The sequence below is a fragment of the Rhinopithecus roxellana genome, chromosome 15 (genome assembly GCF_007565055.1).
Source record: "Rhinopithecus roxellana isolate Shanxi Qingling chromosome 15, ASM756505v1, whole genome shotgun sequence".
In the NCBI taxonomy this organism is placed as follows: domain Eukaryota; kingdom Metazoa; phylum Chordata; class Mammalia; order Primates; family Cercopithecidae; genus Rhinopithecus; species Rhinopithecus roxellana.
The window spans coordinates 82,397,304-82,423,106 of record NC_044563.1 but is presented as its reverse complement, the minus strand read 5'-3'; the positions used below and the strand labels follow the sequence as shown (position 1 = coordinate 82,423,106).

The following is a 25,803-nucleotide window of genomic DNA, read 5'->3' as shown; positions in this document are numbered from 1 at the left end:
ATCTGTTCACTTGCGAGGCTTTCTCAGGGGAATCTTAGTCAAGATCACTTCTTGTTCTTATAAGACTTTAAAAAGAAATTTGTTTTATAGTTTATAAACTGTGATCAGAAGCTAAAATTAAGATGTCCCATTTCTTCAAGTGCTAAAGACTTTTCTTTCTGTGATTAAAAAAAAAAAAATTCTGGGTCAGAAATCCATTTTCAGGGTTATCTGCACATTTTAGATCCAACAAATAATGATCACTTTTTTATGTTATATATAGTCTATGAAACATTTGAGGGATATACATTGTTTATTACTGCTAAGTACTGCTGTCAGATGACTGTGAGGGCTTTGATGAGGGGAACGGGGAAAGAGGAGTGGGCCACACATTCAGCTTTTACATTGACTCAAAAACTTTTAGACATGTTTCCAAAGCAGGCTGATCACTGCAATTCTAGTGCTCTAATTGTTGATTGAATTGTACCAAGGGCAGCCAAATTTCATGTATCAAAGTTCATCAAGTCCAGGAAAGAAAGACAGCAATTCCAGAATGACTCATTGTTTGATGAATAAGGCCTCAAGTGTTCTGTGGTTGCCATTTTTATATTTGAATAAAATGTATAGGATTCAAATCATAACTTGAATTCCGAATTGGGACGCATGATGCTCCATGGTGAGCCTGCAGTGTTACAGCAACATACTGCTCCTGCTCAGCTGCCAATAAGCAACTTTGAAACATAAATGGAACATTCGTGGTGTGTGTTCTAAATACTCAAGGGGCTTAAAAGAGTCTTTTAATCTAGTTGTAGCTTTTTATTATTGAGTAACAAAGTGCTATTGGTATACTGGAACCAATATGCAAAACACATATTGAATGAAGCATAATTAAAGGATAATATATCCCTCAAAGACTGAAGAGAAAGGAGCAAAATGAATTTATGGAAAGTAAATTTTTTATTATTTGCCATGACCAAGAAGCAGAGTTTTCTGGTTAATAAATATAGTTTTTAAAAGAATTGCCATGTATGAGATATACAAATGACCAGTTTTTAAAATAAAGAATATATTCTGCTTAAAACTAAAACTGTTGGCCAGGCATGGTGGCTCACGCCTGTAACCCCAGCACTTTGGGAGGCCAAGGTGGGTGGATCACCTGAGGTCAGGAGTTCGAGACCAGCCTGGCCAACGTGGTGAAACCCCATCTTTACTAAAAATACAAAATTAGCCGGGCGTGGTGGTGGGCGCCTGTAATCCCAGCTACTCAACTTGAACCTGGGAGGTGGAGGTTGCAGTGAGCTGAGATCATGCCGTTGCACTCCAGCCTGGGCGATAAGAGCAAAACTCAAACAAACAAACAAACAAACAAACTGTTTTAAATACAATTTAACGTCTCCTAAGATTTATAAGTTATTCTGAATCCTGCATGCTTGAAGGTCAGTGTTATAAAACCAAATTTATCTTGTGTAATTAGTTGACACATAAAAGTGCAAATTACAGACCTCACTTGGCAGAATATTGGTTAAATGAGAGTTCACCATATATGTTCTGTGGCTTAAGTTGGAAGCTTATGTTAACATTGACTGATCTTATCTAATGGGAAAGTGCCAGAATGTTCTGTTGCAAATAAAGCATTACTCTTCACTGGTCTATCCAAATGTTTACTTCTGGATATAGCATATCCTTATCCTGTAAGCTTGGGTGGCTCTAAATTCATCCAGCTCTGTTGACCATTCCCTGCCTTGCCAGATCTTTTCTCTACCTTTTTCTCTCTGGCTCTACACTCTCAGAGGCTCACCCTCATGCATTGCCTCAACAGTCTCTTTTGCCCACCAGCTTCTGAGTGTGTTTGGTTAAAGGGAGTCAACAAGGAGAGATCAGAGGGAAAGTGAAGAGAGAGGTTAGGGTACTAAATGCCCCTGACTTGCTTCCTGTAGGCTACAGAGAGGACCTGACTTTATTCCTTCCTGAGGGGAACCATCTCTTGCAGTCTCAGCTCTCTCTCTGGCCTCTGATAACTACTCGCTCTTCTTGCTCTTTCAGGCCTTTGGGTGTAAGGACTTCCTGCTATTGCTAGTCCTGGAGCACTTCGCCATCTCTTCTTGGTCCCTCTTAACTCTGTCCAATCTTTACAAATTATCCTTTCATTAAACTTTCCTCAGTTTCCCCATTTACACGTGTGATTTTCTTGTCTAGACTCTGATTCACCATCTGAGGTCAATGTAAACGAGATAACAGAAGTTAGTCACTCACTTTCCATCATGTGTGGGAGATGAGGGTTGGAGGAGTAGATATTTATCTTTCCTATCATACTGTAAGCTCTGGAAGGGCAGAGACCATATCTAATACCGCCTTTATGATTTCTTGCAAAATCTGGCAAAGGGCTTAGCTCACAGTGCATGCTTGGTGCACATGGAGAGTCTCACTGATTTCTGAAATCCCCAAATTTGTTACGGACTTAAATAAAAGATAAGCTCTTGACTTAGGATGTAGACTTTAAGAAGTCAAGGGCCACATGATTTTTTTAACAGCATTTCTAATGGAATATAATCTCTCATGATACAACTATCATGCTGACTCTGGAAATTCTAACTAAATAAAAATAGAAAATTTCCTTCCTGGGCTAGGTTGATTTGTGTTTAGCTGATAAGAAATAATTCTACTTTAAATGTTTAGATCCAAATTTTCTAACTTTTAATTTTACTTTACCAGCTCATCCCCTACTATTTGTTAGTTTTTCCTATTTCTGTGTGTGTGCGTGACTTTCACCTCTTCGGGAATATTCACAATTTTCTGAATATAATCTCAGTAGGGAGAACACGTAGAGTGATCAAAACAGGATTTAAGAACTAGGGAATAAATGAAATAGTGACCAGAATAGGTATCTTTACTATTTATTTATTTAGAGACGGAATGTTGCTCTTGTAGCTCAGGCTGGAGTGCGGTGGCACGATCTTGGCTCATTGCAACCTCCACCTCCCGGGTTCAAGCAATTCTTCCGCCTCAGCCTCCCAAGTAGCTGGGATTACAGGCACCTGCCACCACGCCCAGCTAATATTTGTATTTTTAGTAGAGATGGGTTTTTACCATGTTGGCCCAGCTGGTCTCGAACTCCTGACCTAGGTAAAAGGTCTCCCACAGTGCTTGCCTTGGCCTCCCACAGTGCTGGGATTATAGGCTGGAGCCACTGCACCCAGTCTTTAGGATATAGACTTTAAGAAGTCAAGGGCCACGTTATTTATTTTTTTTCAACAGCATTTCTAATGGAATATAATCTCTCATGATACAACTATCATACTGACTCTGGAAATTCTTATTTCTTAAGGTTCATATTGCTGAGTCACTTTGACTTTTACCCTAATGCCAAACTTCTGTATACTTCAAGTTTCAATAATATTTCATATTTTATGTAATACAGAAAATGAAAATGGAAAATACTTTGGTTTGTAAAGCGGTAAGTTGTAAATGTATCATATTCATTTTCTATTCTGTACAAATTCTTCTTTTAATCTCTAATTTCTATGAAACTAGTGAAATTAGGTTAAGAAAACCAGTGAGAGACAACTTGCCTTTTGACTTTCTTAACTGAAAGGAAACTGCCTGACTAGTTCAAAGAGCAGATTCTTCACTGTTCACATTTTGCAAACAAGAGCATTTCTTTAACAAATGGAGGAGTGTGGAACATTGTCAATTCAGCTAAGTTAAACTTTGCATCTCCTCGATAAGTTGAGCTGTTTCATGATCATTTTACTAGTCCACTTGGGAAGTGACTGAAGCACTGTTAGATAAGTTAAAACGAAAAAAAAAGTATGGAAAATATTTTTACCAACTGTTTCTTCTCGGCTTCTTGGCAAAGATCAACAGTTATGTTCCCTATCTAGGGACTATCTCTTGTGGGCCAGACCGGATGATCTAATAGGTCTTTATAATCTCTAAATACTGTGACTTTTATTCCCAAGTGAACTACATAGTTTATTTACATAGAAACACACTCGCAGGCTTAAGGAAATGCAGTCTGACTAATGCTAAGGAAAGTGAGCCAGGATGACTCAAGTGACTTTTTTTTCTAAATAGGTTAAGTAAATTAAAATCATAGACATTCTCTCTCATTCCCCTCCAGCATGTCAATATGTAGATTTTAGATGTCAGAATTCCCCAGTAGTGAATTAGTTTTCCTGCCATCAGCGAATTACAAATGCATTGTCCCTAAACCTTTGTCATACTTCAAGAAAGCTCTTAGATAGAGATTTGGTTTAATTTTTATTTTAATTCCACATTCTATCCCAGGCACATGGAAAATTAAAAATGTTGGGAATGATAGAAAAATAAAAATTGCTAGAAAAATGCAAGCATGATAAATAAAGCATAATCACTGTGCATTTCAATTTGATTAAGAATGTAGTTTTGGTGTTGCTTGTTTGTTTTGAGACAGAGTCTCGCTCTTTCGCCCAGTGTAGTGGCACGATCTTGGCTCACTGTAACCTCCGCCTCCTGGGTTCAAGCACTTCTCTTGCTTCAGCCTCCTGAGTAGCTGGGACTACAGGCGCCCACCACCACACCTGGCTAATTTTTTATATTTTTGGTAGAAATGGAGTTCCACCATGTTGGCCAGGCTGGTCTCGAACTCCTGACCTCAACTGATCCATCTGCCTCGGCGTCCCAAAGTGCTGGGATTACAGGCATGAACCACTGTGCCCGACCTAAGAACCTATTTTTGTGCCGTGGGCTACATTTATCTAGACAAATGAAGCATTGGGAGGAATGTCAATATTTTAATAAAAAATCCCTTCCCCAGGACTGTTAGCAAAGACAACTCTTTTTAAAAATTTCAATAGTTTTGGGGGAACAGGTAGTTTTTGGTTACAAGGATAAATTCTTTAGTGGTAATTTCTGAGATCCTGGTGTACCCGTCACCTGAGCAGTGTACATTGTACCCAATGTGTGGTCTTTTATCTTTCACCCGCAATCCCACCCTCCAAGACAACTTTTTTAAGAATTCTTTTTTACCCTTGGCCGGGCGTGGTGGCTCATGCCTGTAATCCCAGCACTTTGGGAGGCCAAGGCAGGCAGTTCACGGGGTCAGGAGATCAAGACCATCCTGGCTAACACGGTGAAACCCCGTCTCTACTAAAAATACAAAAAATTAGCCGGGCGTGGTGGCAGGCACCTGTAATCCCAGCTACTCGGGAGGCTGAGGCAGGAGAATGGCGTGAACCTGGGAGGCGGCAATTGCAGTGAGCCAAGATCGTGGCCCTGCACTCTAGCCTGGGCAACAGAGCAAGACTCCGTCTCAAAAAAACAAACAAGAAAATAACTATTTTTTACCCTCTATGTTGTACAAGCATTTTAGGCTTTCCACATCAGGTAATATTTCAAATGGCCTGTCTGGGATCAAAAATCAAAGCTGTTTTTATTGTTGCTGTTGATTTAAATTTTTTTTTAATTGAATCTCCTTCATACATGGCCTTGGGCCTCTTACAAGTAAATATAGGGACAGTCAAAAGATCTTGCTTTCAGAGGGCTTAGGGCTTCTCAACTGATTACTTGCCCAACTCTTGCATACAGTGGTTAAAAGAATGTAGCTAAATTATACCTATTAAGAAGGTATAGAAAATCCAATTATCTATAGATTGTGTTTCTAAGGTAGTATAGGATAAACTTCAGGCCACTCTGTTTTCAGAGGAGGTGTCTGGATGCTGGTCTGTTCTGATGAAAATGGTGGTAGCAAGGAATTCTGTCTGAGGCTTGCTAATAGGGCCCAGCCATCGTGCTCTCTGCTTCCAGAATCCTGATTTATTATTTGGAAATCTCTTCTATTTGAGTACTGAGGAGAAAAGTCTTCTAAATATAATGTATTACTTTCTGGCAGCCCATAGCTTGGCAACCCATGGCACGATTGATTATGTTGCTTATCCTTAAGCTAAAGTATTTCTTAAAAGGTGATCATTTTTCTACTGTCTCTATATAGCACAGCCAACCCTTGAACAACTCAGGAGTTAGGGGCAGCAACCCCCACACAGTCAAAAATCCAAGTATAACAGCTACTAATAGCCCACTGTTGACTGGAAGCTTTACCAATAACATAAACAGTTGACTAACATATATTTTGGATGTTATCTGTGCTATATACTAGAGTCTTACAATAAAGTAAGCTACAGATGAGAAAATGTTATTTAAAAAATCATAAAGAAGAGACAATATGTTTACTATCCATTAAGTGGAAGTGTGACATCATAAAGGTCTTCGTTCTCGTCATCTTCACGTTGGGTAGCCTGAGGGGCAGAGGAAGAGGAGGGGTTGGTCTTGCTGTCTCAGGGGTAGCAGAGACAGAAGGAAATCTGCTTATACGTGGACTCATGAAGTTCAAACCCATGTTGAAGAGTCACCTGTAAATGCTAAAAGCCCCAGTAAGTCACTCCCAACCTCTTCTGTATCAGATGACGACATCTCTCAGGGGCGCTTCTGACAATAAATTCAATATGGACTGTAGCATATATTCCTTTCTGTTTTTTTTTTTTTTTTCTTGAGACAGCATTTCATTGTGTTTCCCAGGCTGGAGTACAGTGGTGTGATCAGGGCTTACTGTAGCCTCCAACTCTTGTGCTCAGTGCATCCTCCCACTTCAGCCTCCCAGGTAGCTGGGACTACAGGTGTGCACCACCATGCCCAGCTAATTTTCTTCTTCTTCTTTTTTTTTTTTTTTTTGGAGAGATGGGGTCTCATTTTGTTGCCCAGGCTGATCTTGAATTCTTAGGCTCAAGCAATCCTCTCACCTTTGCCTCCCAGAGTGCTGAGATTACAGAGGTGAGCCACCACACCTAATAATATATTCCTTATCTTGCAGAGTCTTAAGGTTTATTAAGCGAGAATACCATCCCCATAAACATAATTCATTTTGTTAACTTCATTCAGTGTCTCATCACGCATTCTGCCTATGATTTATCTTTTCTAAGTTTTATTTTATTTTAAATTGACAAATAGTTGTGTATACTTATGGAATACGATGGAATGTCTTGACACCTATACATGTGGAATGATCAAATCGGGCTAGTTAGCATACTCATCACTTCAGATATTTATGATAGATCTTTCATCTCAATCACTTTCATATATCATGCTTTGGAATTATCCTAAAACTTGGATTTCTATTGAAGGCTACACTCAAGGTTGAGGATATGTTTGTTGGGCTGTCTGTGTCCTCTGAAGCCTAGGTCAAAGACTAGCCTTTTTCTCTGTTTCCATCTCCCCTCCCTTAGACAACTCTTTCTTCTGTTTTCACATAATACTTTGTTTAAACAACTAACGTATCATAGCATATAATACTGAGTGTTGTATATGTCTATTTTGTGATAGTTTTTTGAATTATTTGATTGGATAGACACCACGTTAACCATCCTTTTATTCCCAGGTTGACTCGGAATAGGTGCTCAATAAGTGTGTGTTCACTTGAACAAAATTTTCTTCTGGCAAGCAATTTTTCACAAGTCTCTGATTTAGGAAATGTTAATCTCAGGTCACCTTTATACCCTCCGTGTAAGTTTCATAGAGGTTTCTTTTAGCATCTACAGAAGTTTTACCTTTCATTCTACTGTTGCTTCAGTGCACATGATCCAGTCTGAAACATGTTCAATAGCCAATGACACTAGGCTGCAACTGAAGCTTAGCTTTTGAAAAGTTACCTTAGCATGTTGGGAATCACCAGATATTAAAGGGTGCATTACACCATAAATATGTAGAAAATACCTCAGGAAGAAATATTGTCATGCTTATCAGTACAGAACTGACTTATTTTCATTACTTAATTTTTTTAAATTTTAGAGTAATCACATTCAATTTTCCTGCAACAAAACAAAACTTACTGGGGAGAAATGTCCCTTGTTAAATGGCTGGGCCTTGATATACCCTTTTCTATATTGTTCATTAGATGTAAATAAAACCATCATAGTCATGAAATTGATAAATTGCTTTGCTTTGATGTTACTAAGCTTCTACAGTTGTAGCTTCCTACAGAGCTACATCTCTTAGTATAGTTTTTGAAGTTTTTTTAACTAAGAAATACATTTTATGATGATGTTGATAGTGATGGTAATGATGGCAATTTATTTTGTTAGTATTCACTGTGCAAATGGAATAGAGAATAAAGAAGGAGTTACTTTTTTCATTTAATCAAAATTGAAAAGTCCTTCAAGTTAAGTGATGTGCCATTATAGTATTAACTGTGTCTAGCAATGTCTATTCAATTTAAGATTCATTGAATATGTTTATTCTTATGTTTTCTTTTGGATTCCTAGGAATAAAGTACGTAAATTTCTATATCTGGGAAGATTTCAATACAACCCTGCCTAAAAAGTTAATATTATAATAGTTAATCACACGTAGGTTTTCCCAATCAATTTTGTTTTGGCCTGTCAAATAATTCTTAATTTACCACTCTTGTTTTCTCTTTTTTTCCTATGTCTACTGCCAGTTTTAATCTACCAATAATATGGTCCATTGACAATGTGTTGTACCTTGTTCAATTTTAACTGTTATACAGAGGTTACATGTAAATGTATCTATCTATACATTATATATTACATACATATACATATTAAGCATATGGGAGGCACATTTATTCATTCATGTATTAAATAGTACTTTACTGAGCATTTATGCTAGGTGCTGTGGTAAATGCAAGATTGAAATGGTATTTCCTGCCCTCAACGATCTTGAAATGTAGTGTGAAGAATAAAATAATTACAAATACAAATGCATTAACTGCAGTTCCGAAGTGCTATAGTGAATCCAAGGAAGAGACTTTTTCCAATTGTAGAATCAGAGTAGGCTTCATGGAGAGATGTACTTTATATTGGGGCTTGAAGAACAGGTAAAGTTTTGATGGACAGAGATGAGGGGCAAAATATTCCACATAAAGAGAAAAGTGCAGACAGGGGACTTGATTAGAGAGAAATAGGACATCTTCAAGAATGCAAATAGTCTATTTGGGCTGAGACATAGTTTGCAAATAGGTTTAGTAGAAGAAAAGGCTTTACAAGTAATCTGAAGTCAGTTCGTAGAAGAATTTGAATGCCATGTAAAGGTGTTTGAACTTTTGCCAGGTAGCTATGGGGAGCATGTAGGTTGATTAACTGTCTACTTTAGATGATTAATTAGCTTATAAAGTGGACAGGACAGGATGTGGAGAGACTAGTTAGGAACTTATTACCATAGGCTTAGGTGATCTATGTATCAGTCTGAAATAGAGTGTTGGCAGTGTGTGTAGAAAGGAGGGAATATTTGGCAGATCCTGTCTGTGCAATTGGATTTTAAGTAGATCAATAAGAATAAGAACAATGAAGACTTGTTGAAGGTTGATTAGGTAAATTAATTTATTTTGCATTTAAACAATATGTGTTTGTGAATTTTTGCAGAAATAGTTGGCAGACCAGCAATGGACACACAAAAAACAAACTGATTACCGCGATCGTAGTTTGGAAGATAAAAACTTGTAAAAGATCAAACGATAGTGGATTGTGGGGTGCTAGTGAAAGCATCATCAAAATAACTTCCCAAGTATTACCGACTAAATAAAGCACAGCTAGAAGAGAGTGATTGACTGGGGGAATAAGTAGGAGTTTTTGTTTTTAGGCCTTAAGTGGAAGTTGAATAGATTCAATAGAAGTGGAGAGTGGGATATGTGGTAATTAAGAAGTGACTTCCTGAAGGTGAAGCAGTTGGGGATACTGAAACTGAAGTTCAGGTTGTGGCTGTGTTTACTGATGACTAAAATGGAAAGGAGACAAATACCGTTAGCATTGATGAAGCCAGGGTACTAGAAAAATCCTTAGTGTAGCCAGGATGAGGAAAAAGACCATAAAATGAGATAGAACTAAGTTACTTACTAAGTTGCTAATCTTTCAAGAATTCTCTGTATCATTTCAAATGCAAATATCATTATACTTATTTCTTGTTGACTCAAGGTGACTGCCAAGAAGTTCACAATCATTGTGCGTGTTTCTAGGTACAGTCAATCCTCATTATCCATAGATTCCATATTGTGAGTTAGCCCACTCACTAAAATGTATTTGAAATCCCCAAATTAACACTTGCTGAACTTCTGTAATCATTTATGGACATGTACAGAGTGGCAAAAAATGTGTGTCACCCGATGCCACTGTTCTTTGCATTTGTATGCTTTCTGTTGATGATTTTGCTGTTTAAAATGACTCCCAAGTGTAATGTTGAAGTGCTGGCTAGAGTTCCTAAGCATAAGAAGGTTGTGATGTGCCTGATGAAGAAAATATGTGGCTAATAAACTTCATTCAGGCATGAGTTACAGGACTTTAAGCTATGAGTTCATTGTTAATGAATCAACAATACATATTAAATAGGATGTCTTTAAACAGAAACACACATAAAACAATGTTGTGCATTGATCAGCTGACAAAAATGTGGCCAGAGGCTTTTAGGAAACGAACCCTATATTTCCCCTAGGAGCAATGCTTTAGTATTCGCTAATTCGCTATTCGCAGCAACCACGTAGAACACAGCTCCCGCAAGTAACAAGAATGGAGTGCACCTTATTCATTTTGGTTCGCGGTATCTGCCTTCGTTGTTTGGATCCTCACTCGAGTTGAAAACCAAACTCATAAATCTTATTTAACGTTTTATTTTGAAGTAATTTTACACTTATAGACAAGGTGCAAAAATAGTGCAGTATTCTCATAGAGCCTTCATCTAGCTTCCCCTAAAGTTAACGTCTTCATAACCATAGTATCCAAGCCAGGAAGTTAACTTGGTTATAATACTACTGACTGATCTACAAACCTCATTAGAATTTCTCAACTTTTCCCATAGATGTCCTTTTTCAGGTCCAGGATCCAATCCAAGATCCCACATTGCATGCAGTGTCACATTTGCTCAGTCTTAATCTGTGACAGTGTCTCAGCTTTTCTGTGGCTTACTACTGGTCAGATATCTTGCAGACTGTCCCTCAGTTTGGGTTTGTCTGGTGTTTCCTTGTGATTAGATGGAGGTTTTTCATTTTTGGCAGAAACACCACGCAAGCAACGATGTGCCCTTTTCACTGCATCTTCTCAGGGTCGATTATGGCAAGACGTTGTCTCCCGGGTGATGTAAATTTTGATTACTTGGGTACGGTTCTATCTCTCACATTTCTCCACTGTAAAGTTACCATTTTTCTCTTTGTAATTAAAACGTGGAATATGATTCTTTAACACCAAAACATTCTACAATATTACTTCTCGATCAGTGAGCACATTATCAGTAGCCCGTTCTGTCCTGAGCATGGCAATAAGGCATAATTTTAAAATGGTATTTATTTTATTTTATTTTTTATGCTTATGGATACATAATGGTTATACATATTTGTGGGGTGCATGCAATATTTTGGTACAAGCATGCAATGTGTATCACTGATCAGATCTGGGTAATAGGATATCCATCACCTCAAATATGTGTCATTTCTTTGTGTTGGGAACATTTCAAGTCTACTCTTCTAGTTACTTTGAAGTATTTAATAAGTTATTGTTAACTATAGTCACCCTATTTTGCTATTGAGGACTAGGTCTTATTTCTTCTATCTAATTGTATTTTTGTACTAATTAATCAACCCCTCTTTATTCCTTCTCCCCACTGTCCTTCTCAGCCTCTGTTAACCATCACTGTACTCTCCACTTCCATGAGATCATGAATGGGTATTCTTTTGTTTATTGGGAACTGACAGTCTAGTTGGGATGATAGACATGGCACATAGTAAACAACATTATACAAGAAAGAAACAGAAAATTACATGTGGCAAATTGTCTGACACAGAATATATGCTATAGGAGTGATCAGGGAAGGTTTTCTGTGGAAAGTGGAAATTTGTGCCGGACACTGAAGGGTAGATAGGATTTTTTTTTCAGTAGAACTTCATAATTCAGTTAATTCAGTGAAATATATTGAGTACCTCAGCTCCTTAAGGAATCATGCTAGAAGCCAGGGATATATAGATAAAAAATAGAATCTCTACCTTCAAAGAGCTCCCAGTCTGGTGAGAAAGACAGAGATGTCTGTCAGTGGAAAGAAAATATGATGTGTTGTGTGGAGATGGGAGAGGAGAGGGCTTTACAAGGTGTGAGGACCAATATTACACCTTAGAGATGAAAGGAGAAAGTCTTCTTTCATCTAGGTTATCTAGTCTAACTTTCTGCACTCCAAGAATGCCAGAAAAATTTCTGTGATGATGTCACTCAGTCTATACTTGAAAACTTCCAGTCATAAGAAGTTAATTTCTCAAGACACCTTATTCCACTGCTTTATGTCTCTCATGGATAGAAAATGATATTTTTTATTGAACCAAAGTTTACCTCCTCCAAACTTTCACCAGTGGATTTAGTTCCTATTTCCTTAGCCACAGGGAGGAAATCTGCTCAGATATTCCTTCAAAACACTGACATTGCATCCTTTCTTTATGTCACTTCTTTCAGGTCAAACATGAATAAACTCTGTATTATATGTATTTCTTTATAAATCTATGTCTATACTATATGTATGATATCTAGATCCTTCATAATTCTTCATGTATTTGTCAATTGATACAGAAAACAGAATTGAAAATATTCTTGAGCTGTCCCATCAGTGAAGAACACCATGTAGCTAGCCCCTCCCTTCTTTTAGCCAACATAAGTCTGTTAACTAAGCCTAAGTGCACATTGGCCATTTTGGAAGCAGAACCTTTGTCTTTTTTTATCTTTTCCTTGTAACTAATCCATACCCTCTCACCCTCATCCTGACCTTCTCTCCTGATAATTTTTTAGAATAATAATTGTACAGGGTCTTCCCCCATCCAGTTCAGTTGGAGCTTTGAATCTAACATTCAAAATGTATTTATTTCTGTCACATTTCGTGCTCTTCATTTTGATCTCTCGTTGGAGTTCTCTTTGAACTTTGATCTTGTCATCTGGTGTAGCTTTTGTTTCCCCCCATTTTCAATATGTGCAAATTTGATAAGAATGTAATCTATTTTCATCCAAGGTTTTAATAAAATAAACAAGACGGGGGTCAAGAACAGAGCTCTTGGGCAAACCTTGTAGGTCTGGTCATTTCACAATATAAAAAACTCCCGCCTGTACTTTCATTCAGCCCCTGGAGGGAAGAGTGGTGCAGGAAGAATAGGATATGCTCACTGACAGTGACAAGCCTGACCTAACCAGAGCCCAGTGTGGCACGTTGGCCAGCAGCTTCAAATCAGGTTATACTTCAGGGAAGATGGGTCATGTTATGTCACATCCAGGAGGAGTCATTACTGTGACGATGCCAAGTCTATAATGTTTTCCTGCTTATGGAGTTTTTCTCATATTTATGGACTCATAAATATGAAATGATATAAGTTTCCAGTGAAGGGCTTAGGACATGACAAATTAAAAGCAGAATTTAAAGCAAATTATCCTGTTAATGAAATTCTAGGTGGACTGGAGAAGAAAGTAACCAGAGATGGGGAAGCTAGTCAGGAAGCTGCTGAAGTTATCTGAGAGGTAAGAAGGCTAAGAGCTTAGACAAAGACAATAGTGAAAAGTGGAGAGATAAAAGACACATGTGGCTCAGGAGAGCTATAGAACATTGTCACTAAAAATGGATTTGAGGAGGCTGCGGGAGGGGCAGATCTAAGATAACTTCCTGCACATTAAATCTGGAAGAATGATGGCACAGTGGATGGCAACAAGGAAGCTGGTGAGTGGATCCTATTTAAGGCAGGGTTAGTTTTATTGTTTTTATGCTTGACTTAATGGTAATAAGAATTAAACTAACTGGTGGATGAGAGCCGGTGACTAAAGAGTTACCACCTGCTATATTCAAGTAGAAAATTAAATGGCCTTGTGTGTGTCATGGCAGAACTGTAGGATCACAGGAACTGTCAGCACCGCTTGGTTTTCTAGTACATAGGTCTATTGCCAGATAATTCATTGATTGAACCAAAGACCACTTAACTTTGCAGGTCCATTTCAGATGTTGTAAATAGCAAGTATGATTATACAATCTTGGAAATGGAGTTTGAATAAATAAGATATATCCAAATAATGTGTCATAGGAATATAATTTCGGATATTTTATTTCACCATCAGCAAGTATTTTGTAAAAGCTATCTACTATTTAAATAGAATAGCCTTTCTACATTCTTTCCAATGGATACTCAATTTAGAGTCCTTCTACCCCCCACTCCCATACACACACCAAAAATATGAGTGCAAGGAGAGAATGAGAAGATATTAACTTGAAGCCCCATTAATCAGCCTTTAGAGAAGACCCTGTTATTAAGCTCTTGATCATCATCATCACCAGACATTCATTAAGCACCTTATTGTGTTTATGCAAAGTATAGACACATGGGCAAAACCCACATGGGCCTGCCCTCTCTGGGCACATAGATCCTTCATGCAATAACTCAACAGAAAATAATGTAAAATGACCAAATAAAAGTGCTGAAATGAGCCCCTCTTCAATTACATTAGCAGTGCCTCAGCTATCCTATTTTATTAAGGAATGAAATCCCCATATAAGTAAATTTTTATAAAAACAGGAGCTTACCTACCCGCATCACAACAGTTTCTGCCTTTTCAGTCTCCATACAAATTTTCTGCGCCTAATGCACTGGATGGCTATGGGTCACTGTTATGAACTGCTGTTGTTGAATTCTGTGCTCTCAAAAGTCTTTGTCTGCTTTTTGCCTTTCGGTCTGTATTCTGTATCGAGCTGTTGGCAGTTGCTTTTTCTGCTCTTCTTGTGCCTGCTCCCAGCTGCTCTCCCAATTCACTTGTAGTTTGTTACTCCAAAACATCTTCGGGCCAGGGGAAAAAGTTAGCCAAGACTGTCATAAATTGTAAATGAAATGAGTCAGTTTCCAGTTCTGAGTGGGGCTATAAAGAGAACGTCGTCACTGTATGGTGGAGACTCTCAGATGCTACTTCGAGTGTTTAAAGTGTTTCATTTGCTCACTTCTGCATTCTAGGATGGGTTCTGGGAAGTTGAGGTTGAAAAAACACTGACCTCTGGGTAAGGAAGGGCATGTTGCCGTGTTGCTCTATTTATACTATGGTTGATTAGGTCCCAAATTAATTTAGGGATAGAAAGCAAAGTCTCATATCTGAAAAGTGGAGACTTTTCTATAATCAATGTGATAAGATAGTAAGTTAGGGCTGGGCATGGTGGCTCATGCTTATAATCCCAGTGCTTTGGGAGTCTGAGGCAGGATTGCTTGAGCCCAGGAGTTTGAGACCATTCTGGAAAACATAGCGAGACTTCCATTTCTACAAAAAAAAAAAAAAAAAAAAAAAAAAAAATATATATATATATATACAAACACACACACACACGAAGAATTAGCCAGGCATGGTGGCACATGCCTAAAGTCTCAGCTACTTGGGAGGCTGAGACAAGAGGATCACTTAAAACTAAGAGGTCAAGGCTACAGTGAGCTGTGTTCACGCCACTGTACTTCAGCGTGGGTGACAGAGTGAGACCCTGTCTCAAAAACAAAATTAGCTTAACATGACATTATGAAAATAAAGATATTCTACACCTATCTTGAGTGCCTTCTTCACAATATACACAAACACATACAATATTTTGTGAATTTCACTGCAGGCCACTTTCTTAAACCAGAGTCAAATGGTTTTCATTTCACTAAGTGGGAATACTGTTGTATTCAGTGCTTCTGAAAAGTGCTGTCCCTAGTAAGTCCCAGCATGGTGCTCAGGAGAGCCAAGCACTGCAGAGGAGGCTAGACACACCACTCTGGATAGAGATAGAAAAGGGAAAGAGTCACTTTGAAAATCACAACTTTTATTACTGAAAGATTAAGACAAGCCATTATTGGCTCACTGCTTCCGGTTTTGTGCTAAGCTTCTTGATGGTTACTTGTGAGTCCTTATCAGTAGTCAGGTGGGCTTTTCATGTGTCTGGCAATATGTAGCTTTGTTTTGTTTCTTTTCTATTTTTAGGTTCTTCTAGGTATGTTCATATAGATACTCTCCTTTCTCCATGCCACGTGCTATTTTAAAGAAAACACAGTAAGATTTAAAAATTATAATAACTTCTAGATTGGCTATTTTGAAATGTTATAGAAATGGTTTGATTACAACTCCATTAAAAAGTGGGCAAAGGATGAGCACAGATGCTTCTCAAAAGAAGACATTTATGTGGCCAAGAAACATATGAAAAAAAGCTCAACATCACTGATCATTAGAGAAATGGAAATCAAAACCACAATGAGATACCATCTCCTGCCAGTCAGAATGGCGATTATTAAAAAGTCAAGAAACAACAGATGCAAATAAGGCTGTGGAGAAATAGGAATGCTTTTACACTGTTGGTGGGAATGTAAATTAGTTCAACCATTGTGGAAGACAGTGTGGCGATTTCTCAAAGACCTAGAACCAGAAAATCATTTGACCCAGCAATCTCATTACTGGGCATACACCCAAAGGAATATAAATCATTCTATTATAGATACATGCACACATATGTTCATTGCAGCACTATTCACAATAGCAAAGACATGGAATCAACCCAAATGTCCATCAATGATAGACTGGAGAAAGAAAATGTGGTATATATACACATGAAATACTGTGTAGCCATAAAAAGGAACAAGATTATGTCCTCCACAGGGACATGGCTGGAACTTGAAGCCATTATTCTCAGCAAACTAACGCAGGAACAGAAAACCAAAAACCACGTGTTATCATTTATAAGTGAGAGCTGAACAATGAGAACACATGGACACATGGAAGGGAACAACACACACTGGGGCCTGTCAGGGCGGTGGGGGGCAGGGGGAGGGTGAGCATCAGGATAAATTAATCTCTAGGTGATGGGTTGATAGGTGCAGCAAACCACCATGGTACATGTTTACCTCTGTAACAAACCTGCATGCTCGCACCTGTATCCCTGAACTTAAGATAAAAATAAAATTGATTTAAAAAAGAAATGGTTGATTAAAACCACCGTTCAGATTACCTTTAGTAATGTCAGCAATAAGAAAATCTGTTCTGCTTGAAAATTAGAATAGTGTTTGTATCTCCTTTTATCAGTCTTTAGTACATTTGTGCAGAGTGCCCAAGAACACAACATTTGCATTTTATACATGGTTAAACTAGAACCCAGGGAGGACCAACGGCTTAATGTCATGCTGGGATATGGATAACAACAGGCCAGGGCTATTTAGAAGGAACCAGACTGGGAGTTTAATTAAGCAAGAGGGGTTTGGTGACAGCAAATTAAAGTGCACCTACAGAGGACTAATTTACAAGAGAGGAACAAGTCTAAGCAAATAGATAGGGTTCCAAATTCTAAAGGCAGGTGATAAATGTGGACATATTAGGAATCTAAGCTGAAAATCACTCTTAGGAATGGGAGACGTTATGCTGTTGCTGGTACAGGTGGCTCTAGGGCTTTTGGATTGTCATAGCCACAGAGAGGTCCAAAGACAAATTCTGCTCCTCAGTGATGCAAGAACACAGATACAAAGATTTGCTCATCATTGATCCTATTTAAGGGGCATGCTGAAACTGAACTTAATATTTCTAAGTTGATTGCACAGTTTCTTCCATAAAATTATGAAGTGACTTGCAGTATTTGAAAAGTCTTTCTCTTATCTTAGAAAAATTGTTTCAAAAAAGATGAGAGCATTCAATTCTAAAAAGGATTCTGATAACACCACAAAAAGAAAAAAAAAAAACCTTTTGAGAAAGCTGTTCTTCCTTCCAAGCAAATGGTTTTTAAATTACTTTTGCAAATGCTGGCGTAATCAGTATAGGGAATATAGAGTTATTAGGAAAACATAGCGGGTATTTCACAACACATAGAAGCACAACATGCTTCTCTAGGAAGAGACAAAGATGATATATTTATGTAAAAATTGAATTAAAGCCAAATTTAGAAATTAATTAATCTTGTCCCCCAAATAAACACCTTAAAAATACTTTCTAGAGCAGTAACTGTCAGTATCATCTTGGGATGTTGAGATGAAATTCATCTTAAATAATAAGATTGCCGTTGCAATGGTGATGGGCAAGGGGAGACATAATATTTATGCATTGACTACTTTGTATTTGGGGTTTTGTTTACATTCCGCATTTAAACTTCCCAACAACCCCATAACTGAGGAAATGTGATTTCCATTTTACAGATGAGGAAGCCATGGTTTTGAGAAGTTAAGCAGCTTGCCCAACATCACACAATTATTCATAATGGTAGTGACAGGATCTAGCACTAAGCTTTTTATTTCCCCAAAGACATACCTCTTTCCACTAGCATACATTGTTCCCTCCCCACCCTTAACTGAGAGGGTTTTCCTATATTTGAAGGAAATTGGGCATTGAGCATAGTTTGATAAGTAACTGTTCACCAAACTGATATACAGAATTTGCCTCATGAATAGAAATGACAGTTGATTCCATTTATTTCATGACCAAGAAAGGGAAATTCAGCAAGACATTTTTGGCCGAATTCATAAGGTATTTTCTTGCTCTTTTTAAAAAGTTTCACGTTAGTCTCTCTAAAGCTTTTGGCTATAACAGCATTGATTAATACAAGGTGGTTTGAGGACGCAAAGGCTAAATATGTTTGATTCTTTCTCTTCTCATTTTTTTGGTGTTGATTCATATTGATGGACATGGATTTGTTTAAGTCCAATGTGCCATTCTTACTCATTCATGTAAGTACATCTCTCCTTTTTCTGTCACAACATTGATGCAAATATTCCCATGTCCACATCTAACTTTTTATGATCTATAATAAGGGCCACCAAACTTTATCTGTGAGGGGCCAAAGAGTAAATATTTTAGGCTTTGCGGGCCGTATGTTCTCTGTTGCAACTATCCAACTTGGCTATCGCAGTGAACAAAGCAATGATAGAGAAGAGTAAACAAATGACCATGACTGTATTCCAATAAAACACAGCGCAGGCTGCATTTGGCTCAAGGATGTAGATTGCTCGTCCCTAATCTAGAATATACAAATTTGTTTACTAACATAAATTAAAAAGCAATCCAGATCCCTCTTTGGATTGTCATGAAGAGTTATTTGCTAGTGTACAGAGGAAGATGGAGAAATTATAAAGCTCACGTGAGGTCTGAGATATAATTCACATACAAAAAACTGCATTTATTTAAAGTATACAGTTGATGAGTTTTAACAGGGCTTACATCCATAAGACTACCACCAATCAAAATACAGACCATCTTCATCATCTCCGAAAGTGTCCTTGAGATCCTTTGCAGTCCATCTCTCCCTCCGGCTCTGGCCTTAGGTAAGCACTGATTTGATTTTTGTGTCCATAAATTTGTATGCATTTTCTATAGTTCTATATAAATGGAGTGAAACAGTATGTACTCTTTTGTGTCTGGTTTCTTTCACTCAGAATACCAATTTTGAGATTCATCCATGTTGTTGCATGTGTAAGTAGTTTGTTCCTTTTTATCACTGAGTAATATTTCATTGTAGCGTGGATATATCATGGTTTGTTTATCCATTCACCAGTTGATGGACGTTGGGTTGTTTCCATTTTTTTGATGTGCTATCAACATTTGTGTACAAGTCTTTCTGTGTACATATATTTTCATTTCTCTTTAGTAAACTCTAGGAGTTAGAATGATTGGGTCATGGGTTCCATGTATATTTAATTTTGTAAGAAACTGCTAGTTGTCCAAAATTGTTTACCATTTTATGTTCCCATAAGATCATATGTGAGTTCCAGTATCTTCAACTTTCAGTTGTCAGTGTATTTTATTTTAGTCATTGTAATATGTGTGTAGTCATTTTTCATTGTGACTTTAATTTTCATTTCCCTGATGACTAATGATTTTGAGGATCTTTTTATGTATGTATTGACAATTTGTAGATCTTCTTCTGTGAAGTATTTGTCTGAATCTCTTTCTTTTTAGTATGCTATTTATCTTATTATTGAGTTTTAAGAGAGCTTTATATATACCAAATATGTCTGTCATATTGTGTGTATTACCAATATTTTCTCTCAATTCCTGTTGTGTATTTTTTTCTTAGTAGCGACTTTCGAAGGGCAAAAGTTTTAAATTTTCAGCAAGTCCGATTTATCATTTTTTCATATAGTTATTTGTTTTTGCATCTTATCTTTGTTATCTTTGCCTATCTTCAAAGTTGTGAAGATGTTCTTCTGTGTTTTTCTCTAAAGGATTTAGAGATTTAGCTTTTATATCAGTGTTCATTATTTACTTGAGTTAATTTTTGTATATGGTATGAGGTAAGGATCAGGATTAATTCTTTTCTATATAGTCATTTAATTGTTCTAACACCATTTGTTGAAATGACTTCCTCCCACCCTGCATTGAGTTTCCTTGGCATTTTTGTCAAAAAAAAAAAAAAAAAATCGATTGACCATATAAATGTGGGTCTATTTTTGACTCCTTTCTGTTCCATTGATCTGCTTGTCTATTCTTTCTTCGACACCACACTGTCTTTGTTATTGTTCCTATATAGTGAATCTTGCAATAAAGTAATATAAATCCTCCATTCTTTTTAAATTACTTTGAAAATTCTGGAGACTGTGTTTCCATGCAAATTTTAGAATTAACTTGTCCATTTCTTCAACAACAGCAAAAATACGTGCTGGAATTTTGATTGGGATTGCTTTGAATGTATGGCCCAATTTGAGAAGAATTAACATCTTAAGAATACTGGAGTCTTTCAGTCTATGAGCCTAGTATATCTCTGCATTTCTTCAGGCCTTTTAAAACTTCCCCCAGCAATAGTTTGACATTTTCACTGCAAAGGTCTTATACATTTTATTAGTTTCTTAGGGCTGTTATAACAAATTACTACAATGTGGGTAAACAACAGAAATATATTCCTTAGTTTAAGAAGCCAAAAGTCCAAAATCAAAGTGTGGGCTGGGTTGATTCTTTCTGGAAGCTCTGAGGGAGAATCTATTCCATACCTCTCTCCTAACTTCTGGTGTTGTCAGCAATCCTTGACATTCCTTGGCTTGTAGACACATCACTACAATCTCTGCCTCTTGCTTCACATGTTCACGTGACCTTCTCCTTCTGTATTTCAGTGTCTCCTTTTCTGTCTCTTGTAAGAACAGTGTCATTAGGTTTAGGGTCCATCCTTATTCAAGATAAGACCTTTACCTTAATTACATGCGCAAAAACCTTTTATTCCTAAGAAAACAAAAGGTCACATTCTAAGGTTCCAGGTAGACATATCTTTTGGAGGACCCAATGCAACTCGTTACATTCATATTTTTGAAAATTTATCTCTGAGTGTTTTATGTTTTATAATGATAAGTGGATTTTTTTTTAGTATTTTATTTCCCATTATTTGCTGCTAGTATTTAAAAATATAATTGACTTGTGTGTATTAATCCTGTATTTTGGTATTTTACTAAATGCAGTTACTAGCTCTAGTCATTATTATGTAGATTCCCTTAAGATGTTCTGGTTACATGAACAATTATGCTGCTTACAAATAGAGGCAGTTTTACTTCTTTTTTCTATTTATGCTTTTCTCTCTTTTTTTTTTTTTTTTTCTTTGTTATAATGACTAAGATAGCCAGAGCAATGCTTAATAGAAGTGGTAAGAGCACGTGTCTTTTCCTGGTTCTCAGTCTTAGGGGAAAATTATATTATAGTTCACCATTAAGTATGAACAGAACAATATTTTTTTGTAGAATGTCCTTTATCAGATTGAGAAAATTCCTCTCTGTTTCTAGTATGCTGAGAGGTGGGTTTTTTATTTTAAAAATCATCGTTAGGTGTTGAATTTTATCAAGTAGTGTTTCTTCATGTATTGAAATAATGATATACTTTTTCTCATTTATTTTGTTGATATTATCAAGTATGTTGATGGATTTTTGAATATCAAACCAAAATTACATTCCTGGAATAAACCCTAGTTGGTCAGGATGTATTTTTTTTTTTTTTTTTTTTTTTTTGAGACAGAGTCTTGATCTGTTGCCCAGGCTGAAGTGCAGTGGTGTGATCTTGGCTCACTGCAAACTCCACTTCCCGGGTTCAAGCAATTCTACTGCCTCAGCCTCCTGAGTAGCTGGGACTACAGGCGTGTGCCACCACGCCTGGCTGATTTTTGTATTTTTAGTAGAGACGGAGTTTCACCATGTTGACCAGGCTGGTCTCGAACTCCTGAGCTTGTGATCTGCCCACCCTGGCCTCCCAAAGTGCTGAGGTTACAGGTGTGAGCCACCGCGCCCAGCCAGGATTTATTTTCTGTATGTTGTTAGATTGGATTAAAATCTTGTTAGGGATTTTCGCCTCTATGCATATGCAGAATATTGGTTTGTAATTGTTATGTATTTTTTTTTTTTTTTGCCTGATTTGATTTAAAAAAAAAGTTGCCAAGTATTCCCTATTCCTCTTATTTTTTGAAGAATTTTATAAGACTAGTGTCATTTTTTACTTGAATATTTTGATTCAAATCACTAGTGATACCATTTGGAGCTAAAATTTTCTCTGTGGAAAGGTCTAGATAATGAATTAAATTGCCCTAATAAACATAGTGCTATTTAGATTTTCTGTTATATCTGTGTCAGTTTTAGTAGGTTGTATTTTTCAATGAATTTGTCCATTTTATCTAAGTTACTAACCTAGTTATTTTTGTATATCTAGCCTAGATATTTTCTCCTCTGTGAAACCTTCCCTGACACTTCCAACCAAAGTGATTTCTTGTCCTTTGAGTTACTTCTTTACTCAGTATCATTTGTTCTGTCTATCTTCTGTTGAAGTTTGTTCACGTGTCTCTTCCTGTACTAAATTAAGGGCCTAGGCCGGGCATGGTGGCTCATGCCTGTAATCCTTGCATTTTGGGAGGCCATGGCAAGTGGATTACCTGAGATCGGGAGTTCAAGACCAGCCTGGCCAACACGGTAAAACCTCGTCTCTACTAAATATACAAAAATTAGCTGGGCATTGTGGTGGTTGCCTATAATCCCAGCTACTCAGGAGGCTGAGGCAGGAGAATCTCTTGAACCGGGGAAGCAGAGGTTGCAGTGAGCTGTCTCCAAAAAAAGAAAAGAAAAAAAAATTAAGGGCCCTGGAGTTCAATAATTGCATCTTATACATCTTTGGGTCTTTGCCACCTTGTATGGTGCCTGGCATATAATTAGACTACCCCTTCTCCCAAATGTTTAAATAACCAAATTATTTCGCTTAGCATTGTGTAATGTATAGTGACCCAGCATGTTTCTAGCTTTCTTGGTAGATTATGAGTATCATTTACAAAAATGGCATGCATTATTTATTCTTCATATTCCTTCTATGTCTCACATTATAATAAATTTTAAAAACTGTTAGATTGAATAGATTTGCCAGAAAGTACAGAAAATTAGTATTCTATAAACTCAAAGAGAAGAGGCCAAGTAGAAATCTGGAAAGCATTCATCAATAAAGGGAGGAAAAAAACATTGTGAAGTGCTTACTATATACCAGACCTTGTGATAAATAATTTATATTCATTCCCTCATTAATCCCCCAAATAATTGGGCAAAGAAGAGATTACGGTCCCCATTTTACAAATAAAGAATCTGATGTTCAGTAAGGTTAAGTACTCTGCCCAAGTTCACAGTTATTAAGCAGTGGACTTTGGTTTGAAATCTATATTGAATGATCCCATTATCTACATCCTTGGTCTCAGTTTTACTTTTATGCATTCAGTTTTCCACAAGACACTTGATGGAATTTCCTATACTACCTATAAATTTTGTTAGAGTAGAACATTCTGTGTTCCCTCTAATTGAATGTTACAGGCCCCTCTGTAAATTTAGGAAAGTTCCAAAGTGTTCCCTGGATACTTGTTCTGCCTCTAGCATGAAATGTACAGAAGTAGCAGAGAAGATCCAAACCAGACTTTGCTCTCAAAGTAGGCTGCATAGCTCCCTCTTGTCTTCCCCACTGGTCTACATCAGTCTTTTGTCTACAACCCTGACCTTTTTTTAAATGGTATTGGATGCTACCATTATGGTTATGATTAATTGGGGGCATCACTGGTGCCTGAGTTCCTACTCAAATAACGTAAGGGAAATCCAGAGACCAAGGCAATCTCCATGGCTTGGTGGTAAAGGAGTGAATCCTTCCTTACAGCTGATCTTGCCTCTGTATATGTCACATATTGGTCCTGATTAGAAAGGTCTAATAGGCTAATTTGTGCAAGACACATTCCTTCTCATTATACCATGATACAGGCCATGTGAAACACCAGATTCAATCTTATAGCCTCTCTGCTGCTGCTAACTAAGAAACTTCTACTTTTAGTGTCTTTTCTCTCTCAACACAAAAATACTCTGTAAGTCACCCAGATCTGGGTTGCCCATGATTACCAGGCTTTTCCCAATTAGAAATGTGACTCATGTTCCATTTTACCAATACATCTCAGGCACAGAACTAGCAAGGAAAGACAAAATTAAAGTTTTTCTGTAATTCCAGCCCATCAATTGAAACAAGATGTTTCTGAACTCTTCCCAATGTGAAGAACAAAAAGTAATAGCATTTTGTTTATTTATTTGTGTACAACACTGTGGTCAGGAACTTGTTGCTTCCCCCAGGGAAATTGTTTGCAAGCATCACTGAGAAGAGGACTTAACAATTCACATTGATCATTCCCTGTGGTCTGTCATGGCGAGGGTGATACTTTCATGTTTTATAAGCACCAGACAAGAGAGCTGGATCAATTTTCTCTCTCGATATTCTGGTCTCTGTTAGAATGACTCCCTCAGGCATCAGCAGCTCTGGGTTCTTTCTAAAAAATAAAGTAAGTACTCTTAGGTCTGTTCACAGTAAGGGACAAGAAGTCCAAAACGTATCCCTGCCTTTTACGGTTCAGAAATCAACATGAGGATCTTTCCCACTTTTAGGCAGTACATACAGCTTTGCTGTGGTCTGTGTGTCAAACTTACTGAGAGGAGGACATTGTGGAGACTTACTGTTAATTAGCAATGCTTATGCATGCAAACCTTGGTCAGATGATGTTGTGTTTGGAGAGAAGCGAGAAGAGAATTGAATAAGTACATGACCCCTTGGAAGCTGTTTTCAGTTGAGGATTTTGGTGAGTAGCCACTTGAAATCAAGGGAAATTCCATGAATAGTAGGAGCTGGGAAGAAAGGAAGAGGAGAAAGGATACCACCACTTTTTTCTTCCCATCTAACACCGTCCTTAGGCAAAGCATAGTCCATATGAGATCTGCCTTATAAAAACTTGCTGAATAAAGCTAATGGAAGTTAAATTTTGGCCTTTCTTACATAATAGCTTCAAATTGTGGTGACTGTGTTGCCTATAGAGGGCCGGGAAGCACATTTCTGTGAGATCCGAGAATCTGAGTGTGTGCTCTACACAGGATGGATAGAACGAGCCTCTGGCAGTTCCATTTATCCAGAGTCAAAAGCATGCCTGCCACTGGAGCGCTCTTGGGTTCCAACAAAGAACCTACATTGCCTAAGGAAACAGTGCCTTTTCTTACAAGGTACAATCTTGGCTCCTCTGCCATGAAGCAGAACGTTCCTGGACATGTGCTTCAGAGACCTTCCTATTTAACCAGGATACAAATTACATTGTTATGCAATTCCTCTGCTGAGGCCCTGTAAAAGGAGTGAGTTAGGAAAGATACAGCAAGATATTAGGACAGATTTCCCCCATTATTCAGGCTGCACAACACAGAAGAAAACTTGATTTCAACAAGAAGACCCAATTCTTACCATCCTTTTCTACCCACTTTTACCCACACCTTTTCCAAAGTTGGTTCAAATTGTGCAGAGAAACAACAAAATTTTAAAAAAGGATACACTGGCTAGTTACAAG

The 25,803-nt window shown here is 37.5% G+C and overlaps 1 protein-coding gene across 1 annotated transcript; it reads left to right on the top strand.

The window, feature by feature from the left end:
* Positions 1–24,711: 24,711 nt before the first annotated feature.
* BLID (BH3-like motif containing, cell death inducer) lies at positions 24,712–25,589 on the top strand. The gene is given in 3 exon segments (XM_010356465.1): positions 24,712–24,759; positions 25,255–25,405; positions 25,408–25,589. Coding segments are annotated over 3 exon segments (381 nt in total).
* The last annotated feature ends 214 nt before the right edge of the window (positions 25,590–25,803 follow it).